Source organism: Dama dama, chromosome 19, assembly GCF_033118175.1.
Source record: "Dama dama isolate Ldn47 chromosome 19, ASM3311817v1, whole genome shotgun sequence".
Lineage (NCBI taxonomy): Eukaryota > Metazoa > Chordata > Mammalia > Artiodactyla > Cervidae > Dama > Dama dama.
Window position 1 is genome coordinate 49513864 of NC_083699.1, and position 18669 is coordinate 49532532.

Here is an 18669-nt window from a genome sequence, read left to right on the forward strand (position 1 = left end):
TGCTGGGGTACCTGGTTCTGTGTCTTTTCTCCTGCCTCTTGAGTTTGGCGCCTTCCTCCTTCTTTTGGATTCGGAGTAGAGAAGGCATCCTGCCTGTGCGTTGGTTTCCCCTCTCCTCTGCCACCTTGACTCACATTGTAAGCGGATCCCAGTGAAGCAGCAAATGGCTCAGTCAGTCTCTGGCTGGTGGCCCTTGGATATGCTTGGGTTCTGACTTTGTGGTAACCCCGGGCCCCATTAGGGCACCACACTTGGGTAGTGGTGGGTATAGGTGCTTTTTACCCATCCATTTGCCTGGGCCATCCTGCCACCATGTTCCCTGTGGCAAGAAGTGAGAAGCACGCACATTGCTCACCTCCCAGCAGGACCGAAATTCCCCAGGCTCCTGGAACTCCACATTGAACTGCAGACTGAAATGGGTCAGAAGAATCCAAGAAGAGTCACCAATAGGTCTTTTGCCTCCTTGCTTAGGCTCTAATTGTATTCAGGTCCTTTTTGAGGGAGGCTGCGGGGCTGTTAAATACTGTGCTATTGTAGCTCCATTAGCCTGGCTCTGCTGTAGTAATAAGTACAGTGCTTAAAGACATGGTTTAGGGGGTCACTGCTGCATCCCACGCCAGTCATCTGCGATTCCCAAATCTCTGTCCTTCCCACCCCTTCCCTCCATTCCTAACACCCAAGAAGTGCTTGATGCAGAACTCCTCTCGAGAAAATGGCGAGCCCCGATTCTTGTGCTGGCACGTATGTGCACCTCCCCGTGAAGCCTCCAGTGCCCACCCAGCCCCTCATGAGGCCTGGTGGTTCCTGAGTCGGAATTCAGAGTGCATCTGCCTGTTAAAAACAAAGTTCTACATAGAGTAAATGTAGTTTAGCTGGCTCTATTATGTAGAACAGACCTGTGGGCTAACCTGGGAATATAATCAACTGCACTGGCATCACGTGGTATTAGAAAAACCATCTTACTTTCCCGTGAATGATTTACAAATGCATATTTGGAGCTCTGTCTTTCCAGCTGAATTTGTTTCCTACTGTGGTGGCCTTATTTTGAATCACAAAATGCTGCTGTGCTAGACCAGGGGCTGTAGTAATACCCCTGGTTACAGAGGACCGGGAGCGTAGGGTACGAGCCCTCTGCTTATCTGCTGAAGGCGGTGAGTGGGTGGCAGTGAGGAGTTGGGGCAGGTTTTCCCTCCTCCCAGTACCTATCCCCCAGTTCTGTGCAGCTAAGGGTCCTCTTTCTCTCATACATACTCTGATCCTCATTCTTAGAACTTCCTGTTGAGAGAAACTGGACTTCCTTCTCCTTTCCTAACTCACCCCTCTCACACTAACATCCTCTTTTCTGATCTCTGACCTTAAATCTTCATCGTGACCAGTGGCCAGCACAGAGCCCAGTGAGACTGGGTTTCCAGGTTAGCTACGCTTTGTGGTTTTCAGATTCCTGCAGTGTGTGGAGGTGTAATGTTGTGAGGGAGTCCGAGCAGCGTGTGTGTGAGGGAGGGGCCAGGCCTGCCCCACGTCACCACTGACCCAAGGGCCTCCCTCACCGTGACACCCAGGGTCTCAAGCTCTGGACACAAACAGGGGGGTCAGAGTGAGAGCCAGAGGCCTGCCCTGGACTGATTGCTCAGTCAGCTCCTGAGTTCTGACATCCTGGGTAGCTGGCAGCCAGAGCTCCGGGGCTCCCCTGGAAGCATTTCCTGTCCAAGGCCCAGGCCCCTCTGCTCCTCATGGGTCTAATAAAGAACGGCATCATGACACCCTATTCTGTAGAACTAGCAGCTGGTGCTCACCAGAGCTGGGAAAAGCGCTGTGCTCAGTCAGTGTTCCGTGTGGCTGAGCAGTCTGCACGTCCACAACCATGTGTGGGTCCAGTGCAGACCAGATGCATGAAGCCTTGGTAGTGGATCCCCAGGTGGAATCTCATAGACACTCAGAGCTGCTCTCCCTCTGAGGCACAGTGCAGTGACCTGAGCAGGATTCACGACAGATGAATTTGCTTTCTTAATGGAAACCCGGGGGCGTGGGTTAGGCCGAGGTCTGGAGGGGAGCAGGGAGCCCTCTATGTGGCTGAGGATTTGGGAACTGGCAGAGTAAAGATCTATTCCAGGCAGGGGCTACATTTGGAACCCGGAGTGAGCCCCCAAGGACCTCTGTGGATCCAGGACTATAGCTGCACCCTGAGTTAGATCAGTGTGTCTGTAAGGAAACATGTTAGGAAACCAAACTCTGTGACTCCAGAGTGCATGCGTGAAACCCGCCCTTTAAAACGGGCATTTCTAAAAAAGAAATAAATAAATAAAATGGGCATTTCTGGAATACGATCCAAAGTAGCTATTCAAATTCAGTGGAAAACAAAAACAGCTTTCTTGAGAAGTAATTAACAAATTGTAATTTATAATGCCCTGTACAGATTTAAAGTGCATGCTTTGATAAGGTTTTGACACTTGTACACACCTGTAAAACCATCGCCACAGTGAACGTGTCTGTCACCCTAAAAAGTTGGGACCCTTGGTCACTCCCTACTTCTGCTCTTTCCTTCAGTGGAAATTTTAAAGGAATACATTAAATACAGAAACGTGAAACAGCAAGGTATTCAGAGCAAAGTCTAGTTGGTGGAAGCTGTGTTGGGGGCACGTTGGTGTTCCGTGTCCCTTAGCACCTGATTCATTGGCTGCGGTCCTTTCTGGTAAGGACTGGGCCTCAGCCGCCCACACGTCTCCTGGATTTGAGCCTGCATGGGTCCGTGTGTTTGTGTGTACTTTGGCCTGTGGTAGGGGCTCTGGTTATCCTTTCACCTGCTTCTCTACCCGGTCAGGGTCAGGGCACAGCTCCAATCGGACTGTTTGCGTTCCTCGGCGTCACCTTCCCACCTCCGCACTTTGTGGTGGATTTCCTGTGAGTCACACAAGGCGTGACTAAGCGTGGTATGGACTCGTGCCTCCCCCGGCGCTGGCACACCATCTTCGGGAACATCCTGAAGTGGAGCACGCAGAGTAGATGAAGTGGTATGCCTCGAAGCTGGGGAGGGAGCAAGCAGGAAGGGCGTGTCTGATGGAACGGCTTGTAGAAGCCAGTCTGTTGTTCTCAGCTTTCATGGTGGCAAGTCTGCACCTCTGGGCTTTGATTTCTACATTTTTTTTCTCGCTATGCCAGATTCCTCCTTGTGAGGGATCCCCGGTGTGGAGCTTTGCTGTACAGTGGATTACCTTCCAGAGTTCGGAGGTAGGGCACTGGGCGCACACATGTGTGTACACGAGACACCAGCATTGTGTCACATAGACAAAGGGGGGGTCCAACTCGGAGAGAAATTCTGGGGGTCCCTTTCCAGGATGAGCAAGAACAGGGTGTGCTGGACGCCACTAGAGCTGCATGTGGAGGCTGACTCAGGCCTCCTTGCTGAGCACATGTTTTTCTTTTCGCTGTTGCCATACAGTCTGCTCTTCCCCCTCCACAGCTGGCCTGCCTTAAAACGATTGCAGATGTCACCTAGCCTGGGTATTTAACAGCCTTTAAACTTCTTGACTTTGTCTACTTGTTCTAGGGTGTGAGGAATAAGGAATCATATTCAGAGGCAAATTTGGGAGGAGTTCATTGAATTTCAGGAGTGACAGATAACGTTTTCATGCATCACAGCTGCATTGGCTGTGGCTTTGATTTTCTACTGTATCCTGTACCCAGCCACTTATTCCTTCCTTCATTTATCCAACGGACAGAGACAGCTTAATGTGTGGCAGGCATCATGCTACTCCCTGGGGATAAAACTGAACAGAACATAGTGCTACCCTCCAGAAACTCATAATCTTTGAGGGGAGACTGGATACGTTCTAAGCATCTACACTCCCTAAGGTCAGAGCCAGTTTCCAGTTGAGAAGTGTGTGGCCTGGTAACTGCAGAGAGCGCTGCAGGGGGACCCAGAAGGCCTGGTTCTGATCCTGCCTGCCCCTGCCAGCTTTCATAAAATGGGAAGTTTGAACTGAATAATCTCCACAGTTCCTATCCTCACTAACATCTTAAAGTGTTTCTCATTCCAGAGACAGCATGGGGATCGAGAATAATATACACTGTGGATCTGAACACAAAGCTCAGGGGTCTCATGGCCAGAGTAGGACATAAGATTCCATGTCCATCTGCTACAATTACTAATGCATCGACTAGTTCAGTCCTTAGTGTCCCCTTCCTCCTCCAAATTCCCTGTTAATGCTTCCAGGCGGTGGCTTCAGCAGATCTTGATGGCAAGTGCTGATGCTTCTTCCCGGTGTCTTGTTCGTGAGCCATGGGGCCTTCACATTTCATGAGACTAAGCCTAAGAAATTTAAATAGCTCCAGTCTACCTAGCCCTTTAATGATAAACTGCTTTGTCTCATCCTCACACTTACTCACAATTAAAATAGACAATTTTAATTTACCTCATCTTCCAAAAATTTTCTTCCCCTAAGCCCAAGCTGCCTAGCATAGCTGTTGTTAAAAATATCCATCTTTTCCTCCATCCACCCATTCAATAAAAGTTTATGTTCAGTCATAGAGAGAAATATTCTGTGGTCCTTAGAATTCACAGCTCGGTGGGGAGAACAGATTTGTTAAAAAAAAACAAAAAACTAACCACATTCAGCAGGGCTTCCCTGGTGGCTCGGCAATAAAGAATCCACCTTCAATGCAGGAAGTGAAGGTTCAATCCCTGGGTCAGGAAGATTCCCTGGAGAAGGAAATGGCAAGCCACTCCAGTATTCTTGCCTGGGAAATCCCATGGACAGAGGAGCCTGACAGGCTACAGTCCATAGGGTTGCAGAGTAGGACACGGCTGAGCGACTGAACAACAGATCACGTTCAGCAGGAGAGCTGTGTGTCCTGAGTGGCACTCTCGCGGTCCCCGGCCAGTGGAGGCTGGCACTACCAAAAGAAGAGGAAGTGGATTTAAGAGAGAATATTTTTAGAGTTGTAGAAGCACTTAGACAATTTGTGGCAAAGGGAGAGACTATTTTTTTGCAGAGAGTGTTTTCAATGAGCTGTTAATGTGTTGGGAAAACTGCATATTTAACTAATGCAGGTTTAACACTACATGCTCAGCAGGAAAAAAAAAAAAGATAAGCAGCCCTAGGAGAGCAAGAAACACTTCTGCCTTTCTCTGCCCAAAGTCTTGTTGCCCGGAGTGCACCTGAAAAGGGGAGGTAGGGGGCTGGAGGGCCGTCAGTTGATCTGGGGAGGGAGATCCATGTGTCTCTTGGAACGTGTGTGCAATCTGCTATTCTGAGTGTATTTAGTGTATAAAAAAATCCCTTTTGTAAGGTGTACCTTAACTACAAATTAGTTACTTCATTTGGCCTCTGTCTCCAAAGTATATCCTCCTTAGAGATTTTCAGTGGCGATTTTTTAAACTAGGAGATGTACAGAAGATTGTGTAGACTTTTCACAAACTAAATACACCCTGAGTATTGAGCCACCCAAGCCAAAATGGAATATTACTATTATAGCCTCCAGAACTCCTATGTCCTCTTCTATTACTATCCCCCAGGGAATAGTATAAATAAGCAGAATCATAGTTTGTATGCTGTGCACATCTGGTTTCTTTTGGACTGTGTGATGTTTATGAGATTCATTTGTGTGGCATCAGGTAGTCATGTTTCATTCATTCTTGTACTGTATGGTATTCTACGTGAGCACACCATAATTTGGAAAAAAATTCTGTTCTATTGATAAGCATTTGGTTAGTTCCAGTTTCTAGCTGTTACAGACAGTATTGCCGTGAACATTCTTGTATGTGTCTGCTGGTCAGTACACATCTCTGTTGGATATGATTGTGATGTGAATTGCTTGTCTAAGGTTGACCTAAGCTTAGTAGGTACCAGCTAATGTTTTTCTTGAGGGTTGTACTAGTTCACACTCCCACCAGCAGGGTTTGAGAGCCCCAGTTGCCCCAACTCCTTTCCAACATTTGGTGTTTTTAGTCTTTGATCTTTTCTATTTTGATGGATAATTTTAACTTGATTTTGGTTTCATCTTTTGTCTTGAGGACATAATCCACACATAAGATACTATTCTCTCAGAAAGTAGTTAAGAGCTCATGAATGTGGACCTCATCTGATAGGGGATGGATGTGATGGTGAGCAGTGGAGGGTGGGTTCCGGGGAAAAGTGCCTGCTGAGCTGTTGGGAAAGGATGATAAGGAGCTGATCAGGGGAGGAAAGAGAGGAGCAGTTGAGCAAAGGACCATTACCCCAGGCCTGTGCAAGGCCCATAGTCTAGAGAGCACATGGCAAGATATGAAGAGCTCCATGTCTGAAGCTGAGGGTGGGGATGAGAGATGCTCTGCAGAGATGAACAGGGACAGCTCATCACCCTTGGAAGCAGATGAGGTTATCATGCGGCAGGTGGGCCACTAGCTACTTCTCTGAGCTCACAGAGGGAGACCTTAGGCCCAGCCTAGTAAGACGGTGTGTGGGTGTGGAGAGGAGGAAAGGGATGGGCGAGGAGCAGCAAACCTAGCCTACTGGCTTTCACCTTGGCTTGAGACCCCAGAGTCAGAGGAAGCCATGTGGGCATCAGAGAACCAGTGTGGAGAGCGTCTATAGCTGTAGCCTTAACTGAGTGGTTCTGGCTTCTCTCTCTGTTCAGAGCATCCGGTCTAAAGTGGAACTGTCGGTCTGGGATCAGCCTGAGGATCTTAATCTCTTCTTCACTGCTACCTGCCAGGATGGTGTATCCTACCCTGGTCAGAGGAAGTGCGAGGGCCTGAAGATCGGGGACACGGTAAGTTCTCACCTCCTCATGTGCTTGGACTTGTTAACATTGGTCATCATGCTTTGGCCTCTGGTAACTTTTGTGACTCATTAGAGGCCTTTGGGAGTTTGTATTCTGTCTTCCAACTCAGCCTTCTCTGTGCTGTGCCTTCAAGATGCAGGTGGACTTTTAAAAACTCCAGTCAGTACACAGCCTTCAGTACATTGGCTTCCTCAAGTTGACATGGTACCTTTGGTGCCTTTAACTTTTTATTATTATATTTGTTTGACAGGGATGAAATTGGGTGGGGGAGTGTAAGTGGAAACCTAAAAGCCCCGGCCTTCATTCCTAGTCTCTTGGAGCTTGCTCTGTGCCTTGGATAGTCTGGTCTTCACTTTCCCCTTTTGTAAAATATGAAGAAAACCATTCACCTCTTCTGATCTGATCAGATGAAATGGATAACTCTGTCACAATGGTGGGAGCATGGGTTGCCTTATCTGGATTTAAGTGGATATAATTAAATGGTGGGGAAGAAATATCGCATATGAAGATGTGTTCCAAGCTAAGGACTTGAGGGAGGGAGGAGGATGTACTTACAGGTGATGAGAACAAAGGTGAAACACTAGCTCAGAGGCAGGCAGAGTGGTGATGGAGAGCCAGCCATACTTCTAGAGATTTCTGCCACCAGAAACACCAGACAGACTGAGATGCATTCTTTGTTTTATTGTCACTTTCATTGCTCAGAAAATGGGAAGGCAGTGAGGGTAAGTTCTCTTCTGTAGTGAATCTGATTAGAGCCAGAAAAATCATAGGGATCTTAAAGATATATGACTGTATCTTCTGGGCTTTCATAAGCACTAATGATGGCCAAGGTGGAGATTTGCAGACATACCCTGGACTCCAGGGAAACACCCCTGCTCAGAAAGACATGGTTGTGGTCACACAGTTGCTTACACTGCAGTGTGGTCTTTTGGAGTTTCCTCATCTTCTGTAATTGATTCTTTCCTCCTTCACCTTCCCAACTGCTCTTCACCCACTTTACGACCCACAAGCATACATCTCATCCATTCCAAATCTTACAGGGGTGCCTCACTCCAGCATAGGGACAGTTCAGAATGTGGTATGAAAGTTGAGAAAGTGAAGGACTATAATGGCCAGATAAATCTTTTTCTAACTCAGGTTTTTTCCCCAGGTGTCTTTTTGCTCTTAAAAAAAAGGAGAGGGGGAGATTGGCCTAATCAAGTTGTTAGATAAATAATCATTAAAAAATTTTAATAATTCATTATGGCTTTTAGCTCAGAACTACTCATAAAATAAGGTGATGTTACTGTGACATACTCCTATTCCCATCTTCCTATTGACGTTAATAAATTTTGGAGAGAGTAGTTTAATCTATCCAAATAAAAAATAGGAGTAGAATCAATGCTGATCCCTGTCTTATTTAGTAATGTCATATTTTTAATATACATGGACTATTTGGGTGGGGAAAACGCCATCTCATTAAAGTTGCACATCCAATAAAATTTTATTTTTTAATACTTGTCATATTTTGTGATATATTTATGTTATTTTGATTAGTTACAATGAATAGTCAATCCAGACAGTGTTTTTAAAAATACAAAAGCCTTATAGTCACTGAGTTTAAAGAGGCAATTATGAAATATAGGAGGCAGAACTAACCATAAAAAATACATGTAAGTGGATTCTATAGATCTGTGGTAGATGGGATGTTTAGCACAGTGTGTTAAGAAAGCTAAAGAAGGATGCATGAAAAACACCCAAACAAAGAACCCTTTACTTGGAAAAATAGGTACCATGGAACTGAGGCGGCGAGGATATACAGCATGTACCACATGCCTGGGTTTCAAGATGTCTCTTGACAATTTCTAATGACATCCTAATACAAAGACAGGTAACACAGGTTGGCAATAGCATAGCTGGGCAGATGCATAGCTGAGTAAACCTGCTTTCTAAGAGTGTTGATGACATCAGCTAGAGGAAGACTTGACTGAAGTTCCCACTGTCTCCTGTCTGTTCGTGTTTACTACTGGCTTGAGATTAACTAGTGGGAGAACTGCTTATCAAAGGTGGGAAGGTCACAAAGCTGGAGAAAATAGATTACTTATACAGCAGGAAAACCAAGATTTAAGAAATTTTTCAAAATGAAGTGGGGTTGAAATCATTAGAATTGGTATCTTGCATTTAATTCAGAATATTATTAGTAACATAGAACTTGGTTTGATAGTAGCTTTTAAGAAAAGGATCTGGTAGATTCTAATTCTCAAAGGCTCCATGTGAATAAGTAGTGTTGCTTTAAAAAAAAAAACAAACAATGCCAACTGAGGCTGCATTAATGGAATCTTGAGATAATGGCTTCACTTTTCTTTGTGTAGATCAGACTGCATCTGGAGTTCTTTGTTCAGTATTTTTTCCAAAAAAACAAAGCAAGCAAAAGCAACTGTCACAATGAGGTATCTAGAAACCAGGAAGGTCAAAAGAACTAGTTTGTTGATAATAAAGTTGAAATAGTGGATGCAAAAAACTGAAGCCAGTTTATGCTGCCATAATCAAGAAAGGGAAATTTATTGTAAGAATACTGGGTTCCTGATGGATCCAAGAGGGCCATGCAGTTAGTCTTGGAAAGGACTGGAAAGTAACTGGACAGAGTTAGCTCCATGTTCATCACTGGGTTCACTGTAAGGAAGGTAGTTATTCACATTGACAGATGAGAAAAGCTGAAGCACAAAGAGTTTACTCAATTGTCCAATTAAGTAGCCTGTAGGTAGCAGAGCGGAAGTTCAAGGCTCAGACCTTCTGGCTCTGACACCAGTGCTGACGCTCCCCTCACCCCCGACCCCCCACTGCCTCCCCCTGGCACTTGCTGCCCACCACTATGTTCCATCACACCTGTCCAGAGGGCTTGCCTCAGAGTATAAACTCAAAGGCCAGCCTCCAGCAGGGAGCGCCTCCCCACGTGCCCTGCACACCCCCACAGCTCAGTGCACACCCCCTGCCAGGCACCGTGAGGTGTGAGGTCACCCACAGACGGGCAGTGGACTTGCAACTCTCTCCTAACTGAGTCCTCACTGCTCGTAGCATCCGGACCGTGGCGGGGTGACGCGAGCTACCGTTTCCTGGGAATTTATAATGCACTCCATGCTGTGCTAGGGCTTTGCTGCCAGGTCTCTGCTGCTTGCAGCACCTGTGTCAGGTAGACATTACTTCCCCATTTTATGTGAGAAAGACTGAGGCTCCTAGGGGGTTGGCGCTGAGGGTCTTGGTGGAAGTCTGACTGCTGGTGAGCATGCAAACTAGGAGACAGAGCTGCAACCACTGATGCCATGGTCCGTGTGTTTCCCCTTATACCTGTGCACTTTGAAAGTAAACGTTGCAGAGAAGCGAAAGGTGTTATCATCACCACTTTCGTGTGGTCACTGTAGTATACAGATGTTGTTTTTGCTGGGATACCTCAGCAAGATAGGAACATTGTCCAGAAGACAGGACAGGATTCTAAGTGGTATTCTTTTCACAAATGTGAACAGTCTCAGATGTATTTGGATGGTTTCTGGAGCATTTGAAGCAGAAGAAGGAAGGGTGCTTCTCCCACGCTCTCCATAGCATTTCTACCCCAGCGGGTGAGCCGGAGCCTCCCTTGGGCTCCGAGAGGCCGTGACCCTGTTGAGACAGTGGCCCAAAGGCAGGCATCCCATACTGGCTCCCTATTTCCTCTCTCTGTCCAAGAGGCTACAGTCGCGTGGCCCCTGGCTCTGCCACCAGGGCTGTGAGGTTTTGTTTTCTGTGGATGGAGACAGGCTGGCACAGAGCAGCGGCCACTAACCAATCATAACTGGACTGGGTGCTGCTGGCCAGGCCACCAGAGGTGAGCTCCTTGAGGGCCCTGGAGGCAGTGGAGGACAGAACCCAGGGCAAAATGGAAAGGTGGGGTCCTTGCTCAGAAATAACTTCAGATAGCAGAGCATTAAACCTAAACATGGGTTATTCTGAGTGTGGGGTCCACCATGCTGGTGTGACAGGGGAACTGGAGGCCCCCCTCAGCCCCCTTTTTGCTGAAGGAACCCCGAGAAAGAAGGGCCCCTCATCACAGGGGCCGCTATTTCAGCTCAGAGTTTTCCAGACATAGAAGAAGGTTTGGGAGGCCCCATTAGTGGTGAGTCCATGAGGGTATTGCCCTTTTGCAGGTAGGAAGCAGCTGAGGGGAGTGGGCTGGGGATGGAGGGGAGGGTGGCAGGGACAGAGGCAGGATTGGGCTGACTAGTAGGACGAACATTCCAATATGGTGTCTGGCTGTTATTCAGCAGGTGTTTTCTCTTCCTTAGCACCATAAATTGCGAGGATTGTGGGCAAGTCAGGAAATGGTGAGGTGGTAGACAGGGGTACAGGGCACAGTGGAAAGGTGCTGGGTCTCAACTGGAGAAGAGGGATTAGGGAGTGCAGACGGGCTATCACTACATCGAGTATGTCTCAGGGCCTGGCCTGTGGATAAGGACATGGCCCATGGGTTGTGGGGAGCCGTGGGACAGCTGGGTTCAAGTGGCTTCCGTGTGGGTCTCGCCTCTGTAACCAGAATTTCCTGCAGAGGTGGGGTGGTCAGGCAGCAGCTCTGTGGTTCCTTCCAGCCAGAGGCTGTGGTTCCCTGACTGTCCTGTGTTCTCTGGGTAAGGGATCTGTTCAGAAAAGAAGCAGGTGGTAGGGTTGTTGTTATTCAGTTGCTAAGTTGTGTCCAACTCTTTGCCACCCCATGGACTGCAGCTCACCAGTCTTCCCTGTCCTTCACTGTCTCCCGGAGTTTGCTCAAACTCATGTCCATTGAGTTATGGACATGAGTCAATGGTGCTGTCCAACCATCTCATCCTCTGTTGTCCCCTTCTCCTCCTGCCCTCAATCTTTCCCAGCATCAAGGTCTTTTCCAATGAGTCGGCTCTTCGCATCAGGTGGCCAAAGTATTGGAGCTTCAGCATCAGTCTTTCCAATGAATAGTCAGGGTTGATTTCCTCTAGGAGGTGTAGGGGGTGAGGGACAAAGGTTGTCCTCAGAGAAATAATCCTTAAATGAAATCTTGAAGTCCCAAATCCAGTGATTTCCATTTTTTCCTCCCAATACCAACCAAGGCTGACTGAGTGGGCCTGGCTGTTGGAAGTCGGTTTTCTCATGAAGTGGCTTTGACACATCAGTATGCAAGTGGCCTGCTGTGCGGCCAGCACTAAGGCCTGGTACAAAGGCCCCTGTGAGCCCTGTCATAGGCTTCCCACGGCATCCCCTCTACTGTCCCCTCCCCTGGAGCTCTCCACCTCATGTCGGTGCCCATTGTCTCAGTGAGCTGCTAGTAGCCTTGGCATCTGCACAGCCTGGATTTGATGGGTCTGGGTGGGGGTTGGGCAGCCCCTGGGAAAGGATGAATCAGGCCAACAGCCCCAAGGGGGGAACCAGGAGCATCTCAATGAGGTTCCGATAACAAGGCTGGGCAAGGGAAGGGCTGCTGTGCCTGCGACTGTCCTCTGGAACCTCAGAGTGGGAAACGGAAAGTCTCCACAACTGGGGGGCCTTCACTATCAGTCCACAGTGGTCGGAGAAGAGAAGCCTCATTCTGGCCACCTGACAGGCTCTCTGGATTATTTCCTGATCCCTCAGGGAAATGGACTCTGAGGGGAGGGGTGGCAGAACAGATTGACTCTCTGTTCCCAGCGTGCTTTTTTAGCATTCCTGTGCCCAGCAGGACCTGAAGCTTGGTGGCTGAAACTGAGCCATTCTCTGGTTATCAGGTGGCCAGTCAGACATTAGGCCACATGGGGCCCGACAGTGAGGGCCTTGGTTAGACCAGAGATTGGCTGAGGAAGGCCAGCAAGACCTGCTGAGAAGCCAGGCCTTCCTGTTCCTCCAGACAGGCAGCCTGGGCAGATAGCAGGTGAGCATTTCTGGTTCCTGGGTGGTTGGCTGCCAGCACTCATTGAGGGCCTTCGCCTTTCCACTTCCTCCTGGTAAGTCCCAGGAGATTTAATCCCCTCTCTTGCTACTTAATTCCATGATGCAGGCAAGTTTTCCTGGGGGAAGGTTATGCTCACAGATGGACACTACCCACAGTCTTGCAATAAGTAAATGCTTTGGACTCTTGGTCCAGGCTATTTCTTTGTAAGTTTTTTCATTTCTGACCCCCAGCTGCCTTTGCAGGGAGCAGAGCTTTCCATTTACCAAGTCCAGCAAAGTTGTTCCCCTGGGAAGCACTAGGCTTCTCTCTGAGCCTCAGAGAGAGAGATGTTCACCTCCACATTCTTGATGCCCTTGGCACCTTGGTCAGGTACAGCCTTCCTGTCCTTCCATCTGCAGACTCAGCTTACCCCCAGCCCAAGGCTGGAAGGTTTAAAGAAACCTCTGGTCACAACTTGGGGGGTCCCCACCTATGGTCCCTATGTGAGCTGGGCCTCTCCCTCTGTACCCAGCTCTGGACACTGGACGTCTGCCTCATTCTCTCCTTCTCGGAGGTGATGTGCCAAGGTGAGCACAGGCCCAGCACCACCCCTCCCCAGCTGTGTGACCAGCACTATGCCCTCTGAGCCCACCAACCAACCCCGCTTTCTCTCTGCTAAATGAGGATGCTGCCTCCTGCGGTGTGTAGATGAGATGCTCATGAAATACCAAGCACGGTGCCTTGTGCATGTAGTGTTCAGCAGCTGGTACCGTGAGGCAGATTGCAGTGTCCTGGGTGGGTTCCCATCTTACTTGCTTACCTCGAGAGCCCCCACTCTACCTGAGTGCCTTGGAACTTAGTCTTGAATTTGCTTTCATCAATCTTTCCCTTTGCCCCCTCCCACTGCCCACATGGAAGTGGGGGTGGGCCAGTCCCAACTATCTGCAGCTGGCTTGGTCCTCCCAGCTTCCTGGGAGGTCCTCCAAGACCCCTGGCGCGGGGTCATTGTCCTCAACTCACCTATCCGACGGCATGACATCCCTTCCCGAGTGCTGACTCCTGCTGTCTGGTTGCCAGCAGGACCCTCTCCAGGGCCTGGAGAGCTGGGTCTCCTGTTCAGTCTCACAGACTCCCGCTCCCACCTGGGGGGTCCCTGGGTGTCACAGAATCTGAGGGGAGGCCTTTTAGAAGCCTCATTAGTAATGACCCCAAAGTAAAAGGGATCCATAGAATGTTTAAAAAAAAGTATTTTGAGTTTTCCGAAAGTATACCTAAAGAGTAACCAGTAGAGCAGGTTATTGATGACTTTTTAAAGAAATCAGTTCTGTTCCAACCCAGATAGTAGAATTAACACTAACAGTAGCTAAAAGTGGTTCCTAACTTGTTTTGAGCTTCCAGAATGTTCTGAGGAGCCTTTTGAAAAAGAAAGACATCCGGGCCAAGCGGTAGGTCAGTTTCTGGAGTGGGCCCAGGCCTCTGTCCATTTAGGGGAGAAGGACTCAGGGTATTGTCTGGTCAGGTGTGCCAGCTACCTGTCTGGAGATTTCTACAGCGCCATGCATGGAGGGCAGTGCTAGATGATTCTCACCACACAGTGTGGGAGGGGAAGTGGTGTCATGCTTGACTTCCTGGGAGAATCACAGTGAGCAGTGTCTTTCCTTTTCCTCACTTCCCAGCCGTGTGGGCAGCTCACAGGCACCTTTCCTCCATTGTGATCTGCCATTGAGGTCCACCTTCCTACCTGTTTCCATGGCAACTCATAAGCAGCTCAGGAGTTGGCAACATGCTTTACATGCTTTGTTTAATAAGAAAAAGTCTGTCCACGTGTATCCCTGGTGACTCAGATGGTAAAGAATCTGCCTGCAATGTAGGAGACCTGATTTGGTCCCTGGGTCGGAAAGATTCCCTGGAGAAGGGAATGGCTACCCACTCCAGTATTCTTGCCTGGAGAATCCCCGTAGACAGAGGAGCATGGTGGGCTACAGTCCATGGGGTCACAAAGAGTTGGACATGACTGAGCAACTAACCTTCTCACTTTTTCTTTCACTTAAATACAACCTCAGGGCCGTGGGCTGGTTGTGAAAGACATGGTTGTGGGCACCACGCAGAGAGAAACCAGGACGAAGGGAGGCTCAGGTGTGTCTGTGAGGAGACAGATAAGCTGGGAGGGACCGAGGGGTCCTCTCTCCCTTCTCCAGCAGGGGAGGAGGCACCTCTGCAGAAGAGAAGGCAGCCGCCAGGGCTGCTTGACCCCAGTGCCCCACATGCTCAGGGAGCCTGTCTAGCGTGGCACAGACAAGGTGCCTGGTAAATTGTTGAATGTTTTTTGTTGACTTCCAAAATGGAGATGGGGAGAGGATAGGATAGAAGTGAAAAGGAAGGGGAGAAAGAGAACCATGTAACCTTGAGTGAATCTTCCTACCTTCCTGTGGAAGCGTTTTTCTTCCAGGGTGTGAGGATTCAAAGAGATAATGAACATTAACGGACCAAGCACGATGCCTGTCAGACACTGGTGCCTGAACACGCCCTTCCTGGGTTAAGGGAAGGGCTTGCTGACTTGGGGCCTCATCCTCCTCTGGTGGCTGGAGTGGCCTCCCTGCATGTGGGCAGGGGCCAGATTTGGTCCCAGCCCTGCACTGAGGGCCTTGGAGGAACTGTGCTCGGGACCCTGGGTGATGGGCAGGCCAGTACAGGGAGCAGGAGGCCCAGTCACACCACGGCCACAATATCCCCTCTCTTTCTTCTGCTCAGGCATCCTTTGAGGTGTCGGTGGAGGCCCGGAGCTGCCCTGGCAAACACGCGCAGCACATGTTCACCCTGCGGCCCGTGGGCTTCCGGGACAGCCTGGAGGTGGGGGTCACCTACAACTGCAGGTGCAGCTGCAGCGCCGGGCTGGAACCCGACAGCACCAGGTGCAGCAGCAACGGGACTTACGTCTGCGGCCTGTGTGAGTGCAACCCCGGCTTCCTGGGTACCAGGTGCGAGTGCCAGGAAGGGGAGAGCCAGAGCGGGTACCAGAACCTGTGCCGGGAGGCGGAGGGCAAGCCGCTGTGCAGCGGGCGTGGCCAGTGCAGTTGCAACCAGTGCTCCTGCTTCGAGAGCGAGTTTGGCAAGATCTACGGGCCCTTCTGCGAGTGTGATAACTTCTCCTGCGCCAGGAACAAAGGAGTCCTCTGCTCAGGTAGGTGCCTCCACAAGCACTGTTGCTCTGAGCCAAAGCATGCCTTTTACGGATTGCCATGGTCCTGCTGGGAGCAAGCAAGGGCCACCCTTGGGGGTGGTGCCAGCATGTCGAATACAAAAACAAGAGACAGCGCTGCTGCGTTGTCTTGAGGGACTCTCAGGGTTGGCGGGGTCTGCCCTGTGTCCTTCAGGACTTACCCGCACAGCATTCCTGTCTTGTAGATGATCAGCCTCTTTTTGATCGCCCTGGGGACAAGGAGCTCCCTGGGGATGGTAGTGGTTATTCCCTTATTAGACATCCCTTCATCGCCTATGGGCTTCCCTGGTGGCTCAGCTGGTAAAGAATCTGCCTGCAATATGGGAGAGCTGGGTTCAATCCCGGGGTTGGGGAGATCCCCTGGAGAAGGGAACAGCTACCCACTCCAGTGTTCTGGCCTGGAGAATTCCATGAACTATACAGTCCATGAGGTCGCAAAGAGTTGCTCATGACTGAGCAACTTTCACTTATCATCTTCTATGGCTGCTGTAACAAATTTCCATAGACTTAATGGCTTAAAACAACCCAAGTTTATTCCATTCTGGTTCTGGATGTCTGAAGTGGGTGTTATTTGGCTAAAATCCAGGTGTCGTCAGGGCTGCGTTCCTTCTTGAAGTTCTAAGGGAGAATCCCTAGCCGTCTCCAACTTCCAGAACCATCTGCATTCCTTGGCTTGTAGCACCTTTCTCTGTTTTCAAAGCCAGCAGTGTAACATCCTCACATCTCTCTCTGACCTCTGTTTAGCTCTGATGCTCTTAGCCTCCCCCTTATAAGGAGCCCTGCGGTTGCATTGGACCCACCGGATAGTCCAGACCAGTCTTCCCATCTCAGGATCCTTGACTTAATCACATCTGCAGGGTCCCTTCTACCCTGTAAAGTAACACTGATACAAGTTCCAGGGATTAGGCTCCGCATATCTTTGAGGGCCATCCTTCTGCCTCCCACAGGTATGATTTGAGTTTCCTTTTATATCAAACAGAAAATTATTTCTCAGTCACTTCCACCGGTGGGTCACATTTTAGGCTCCCTTTTCCACATGGCAACCTGCTAAACATCTGAGAACTTTGCGTTTCTCTGTTCTCTTTTCTTTTTTACTTTTCAAAATATTAAAATTTTTTGTTCTCTTTTCTTAACCCAAACTAGATACCAGGTCTCTTCCTGCTTTGAGGCTCTGTCATTTTGTTAAGCATGCTTCTCAGAATCAGGCAGGTTATTTGTCATCTGGGTAACAGAGGCTCAGCCCCAGGTTCAACTAACATTTGCTTCCTGTGACCTAAACTTTCCACTTTCATAAACAGCTCCTAACAACACTCACCTTTTGTTTTCTATTAAACAATCACATTGTACTGTTGAATTTGATTTTAAGTTGACTACCAAAAGTTGAAGATTAATATTTTGAATGAACTGTAGCAAAGCCCAGTTTCTGTTGTGTCACATCTGAACACTTAAGTTTTTGAATCTAAGCATAGGACTTTACATGGATTACAGTTAAATGGAGGTTTGGCAGTTCCCGTTCTGGGAGTGGCACTCTGGTGAAACACCGTGTCTTATAGCATGTGTCTTAAAGGTCAGTCTGTCCAACACCATGCCATCTGCAGATCAAGTAAGCAGAACAGTTTTGGGCAAGATTGTAGTTTCTTCTACTACCTCTTATTCTTTTATATGTTCTGTTGCTTCTGGGATCCCTTTGTGAATGGTCTTCCGGTGGTGAAGTGTTGATTTAGAAGGAACATGGAGTGTGGCAGGGAAGATGAAGTACAAACATGTGAAGCAAATCAGATCATAGAAATGATCTGTCCCTGTGAGAAGTGTAGCCCCCCTTCTGTCCACAGGAGAAACAAGTGCAGATGGTAGCACCGGGGAGGAAAAGCCAGTGAGGTCTCCAGGGGCAACCACACTGTGAGACACATACATGGGTGTGGCATGCTCAACATTGGAAATGTTCTAGAAAGTGCAGGACGTATGGTGTCACAGAAGAGTCAGCTAGCTGACTCTGGATTTGACATGCTGAACAGGCAACAGGGATCCGCTCTTCCTGATGGGTTTGATGGTTCCACTGGATCAGCAGAAAAGTGCTTAGGATCAGGCAGGCCTGGGCCTGAATCCAGCACCACCATGGGCTGCTTGTGTCCCTTTGGGCACAGAACTTTAGTGAGCAGTAAGAGAACATGTCTTAGCACCTAGCACATTGCCTTGCTGACCACCAGCTCCTCTAAGAATCGGTGCCACACACTCCTGGGAGCTGCATCCGTTCCCAGTGTGCATACGGGGCCACCTTCCCCACAAGTCCTGCATGGCAGGATGGACAGACTGCCGTCATAAACACTCTGAGACACCTGACTGTGTCTGTGATTGGCTTTCAGCAGTTTTTTTTTTTTTTTAAACAAATTAGCAAGTATTATCATGGAATGCTGTCCTTTCCCCTCAAGTGCCAAAAATGCCCCAGTGAGAGATTCTCACGTGTCCCTGAGTGAGGAAACGGGAGGTTAGGGATGCCTTTGGGGCTCCCGCCTGTGTGGTGTATTGAGTCACTAACTCGTCTGGGTGGCTGAGCTGGATGTCTTCTGTTCCCTCATTGGAAAATTTGAAAAATACAGGGGAGTCGATGGATGTGTGGTCAGTCTGAGCTGTCTGTCTCCTTCTTGGTGACCAGGATTAATTTGAACCATCTGGTGAAGCAGACAAGGAACTTCTTTTACCCTCTGTGTCCTCAGTCAAGAGAATGACTCCAGCTAGCTGGAGGATTATTCTTAGGTCTAGAATATTCTGAAGGGAAAGAAAGAAGTTGTTCATTATTTCAACATTCTTA

At 48.8% G+C, this 18669-nt stretch overlaps 1 protein-coding gene across 1 annotated transcript in view; it reads left to right on the top strand.

Annotated features, from left to right (window-relative positions):
• ITGB5 (integrin subunit beta 5) overlaps window positions 1–18669 on the top strand; it is a 108599-nt gene that overhangs the window by 63362 nt on the left and 26568 nt on the right. The window contains exons 9-10 of the mRNA XM_061166979.1: window positions 6613–6747; window positions 15392–15821. Coding sequence (XP_061022962.1) covers window positions 6613–6747; window positions 15392–15821 — 565 coding nt within the window. The remainder of the gene's footprint in view (window positions 1–6612; window positions 6748–15391; window positions 15822–18669) is intronic.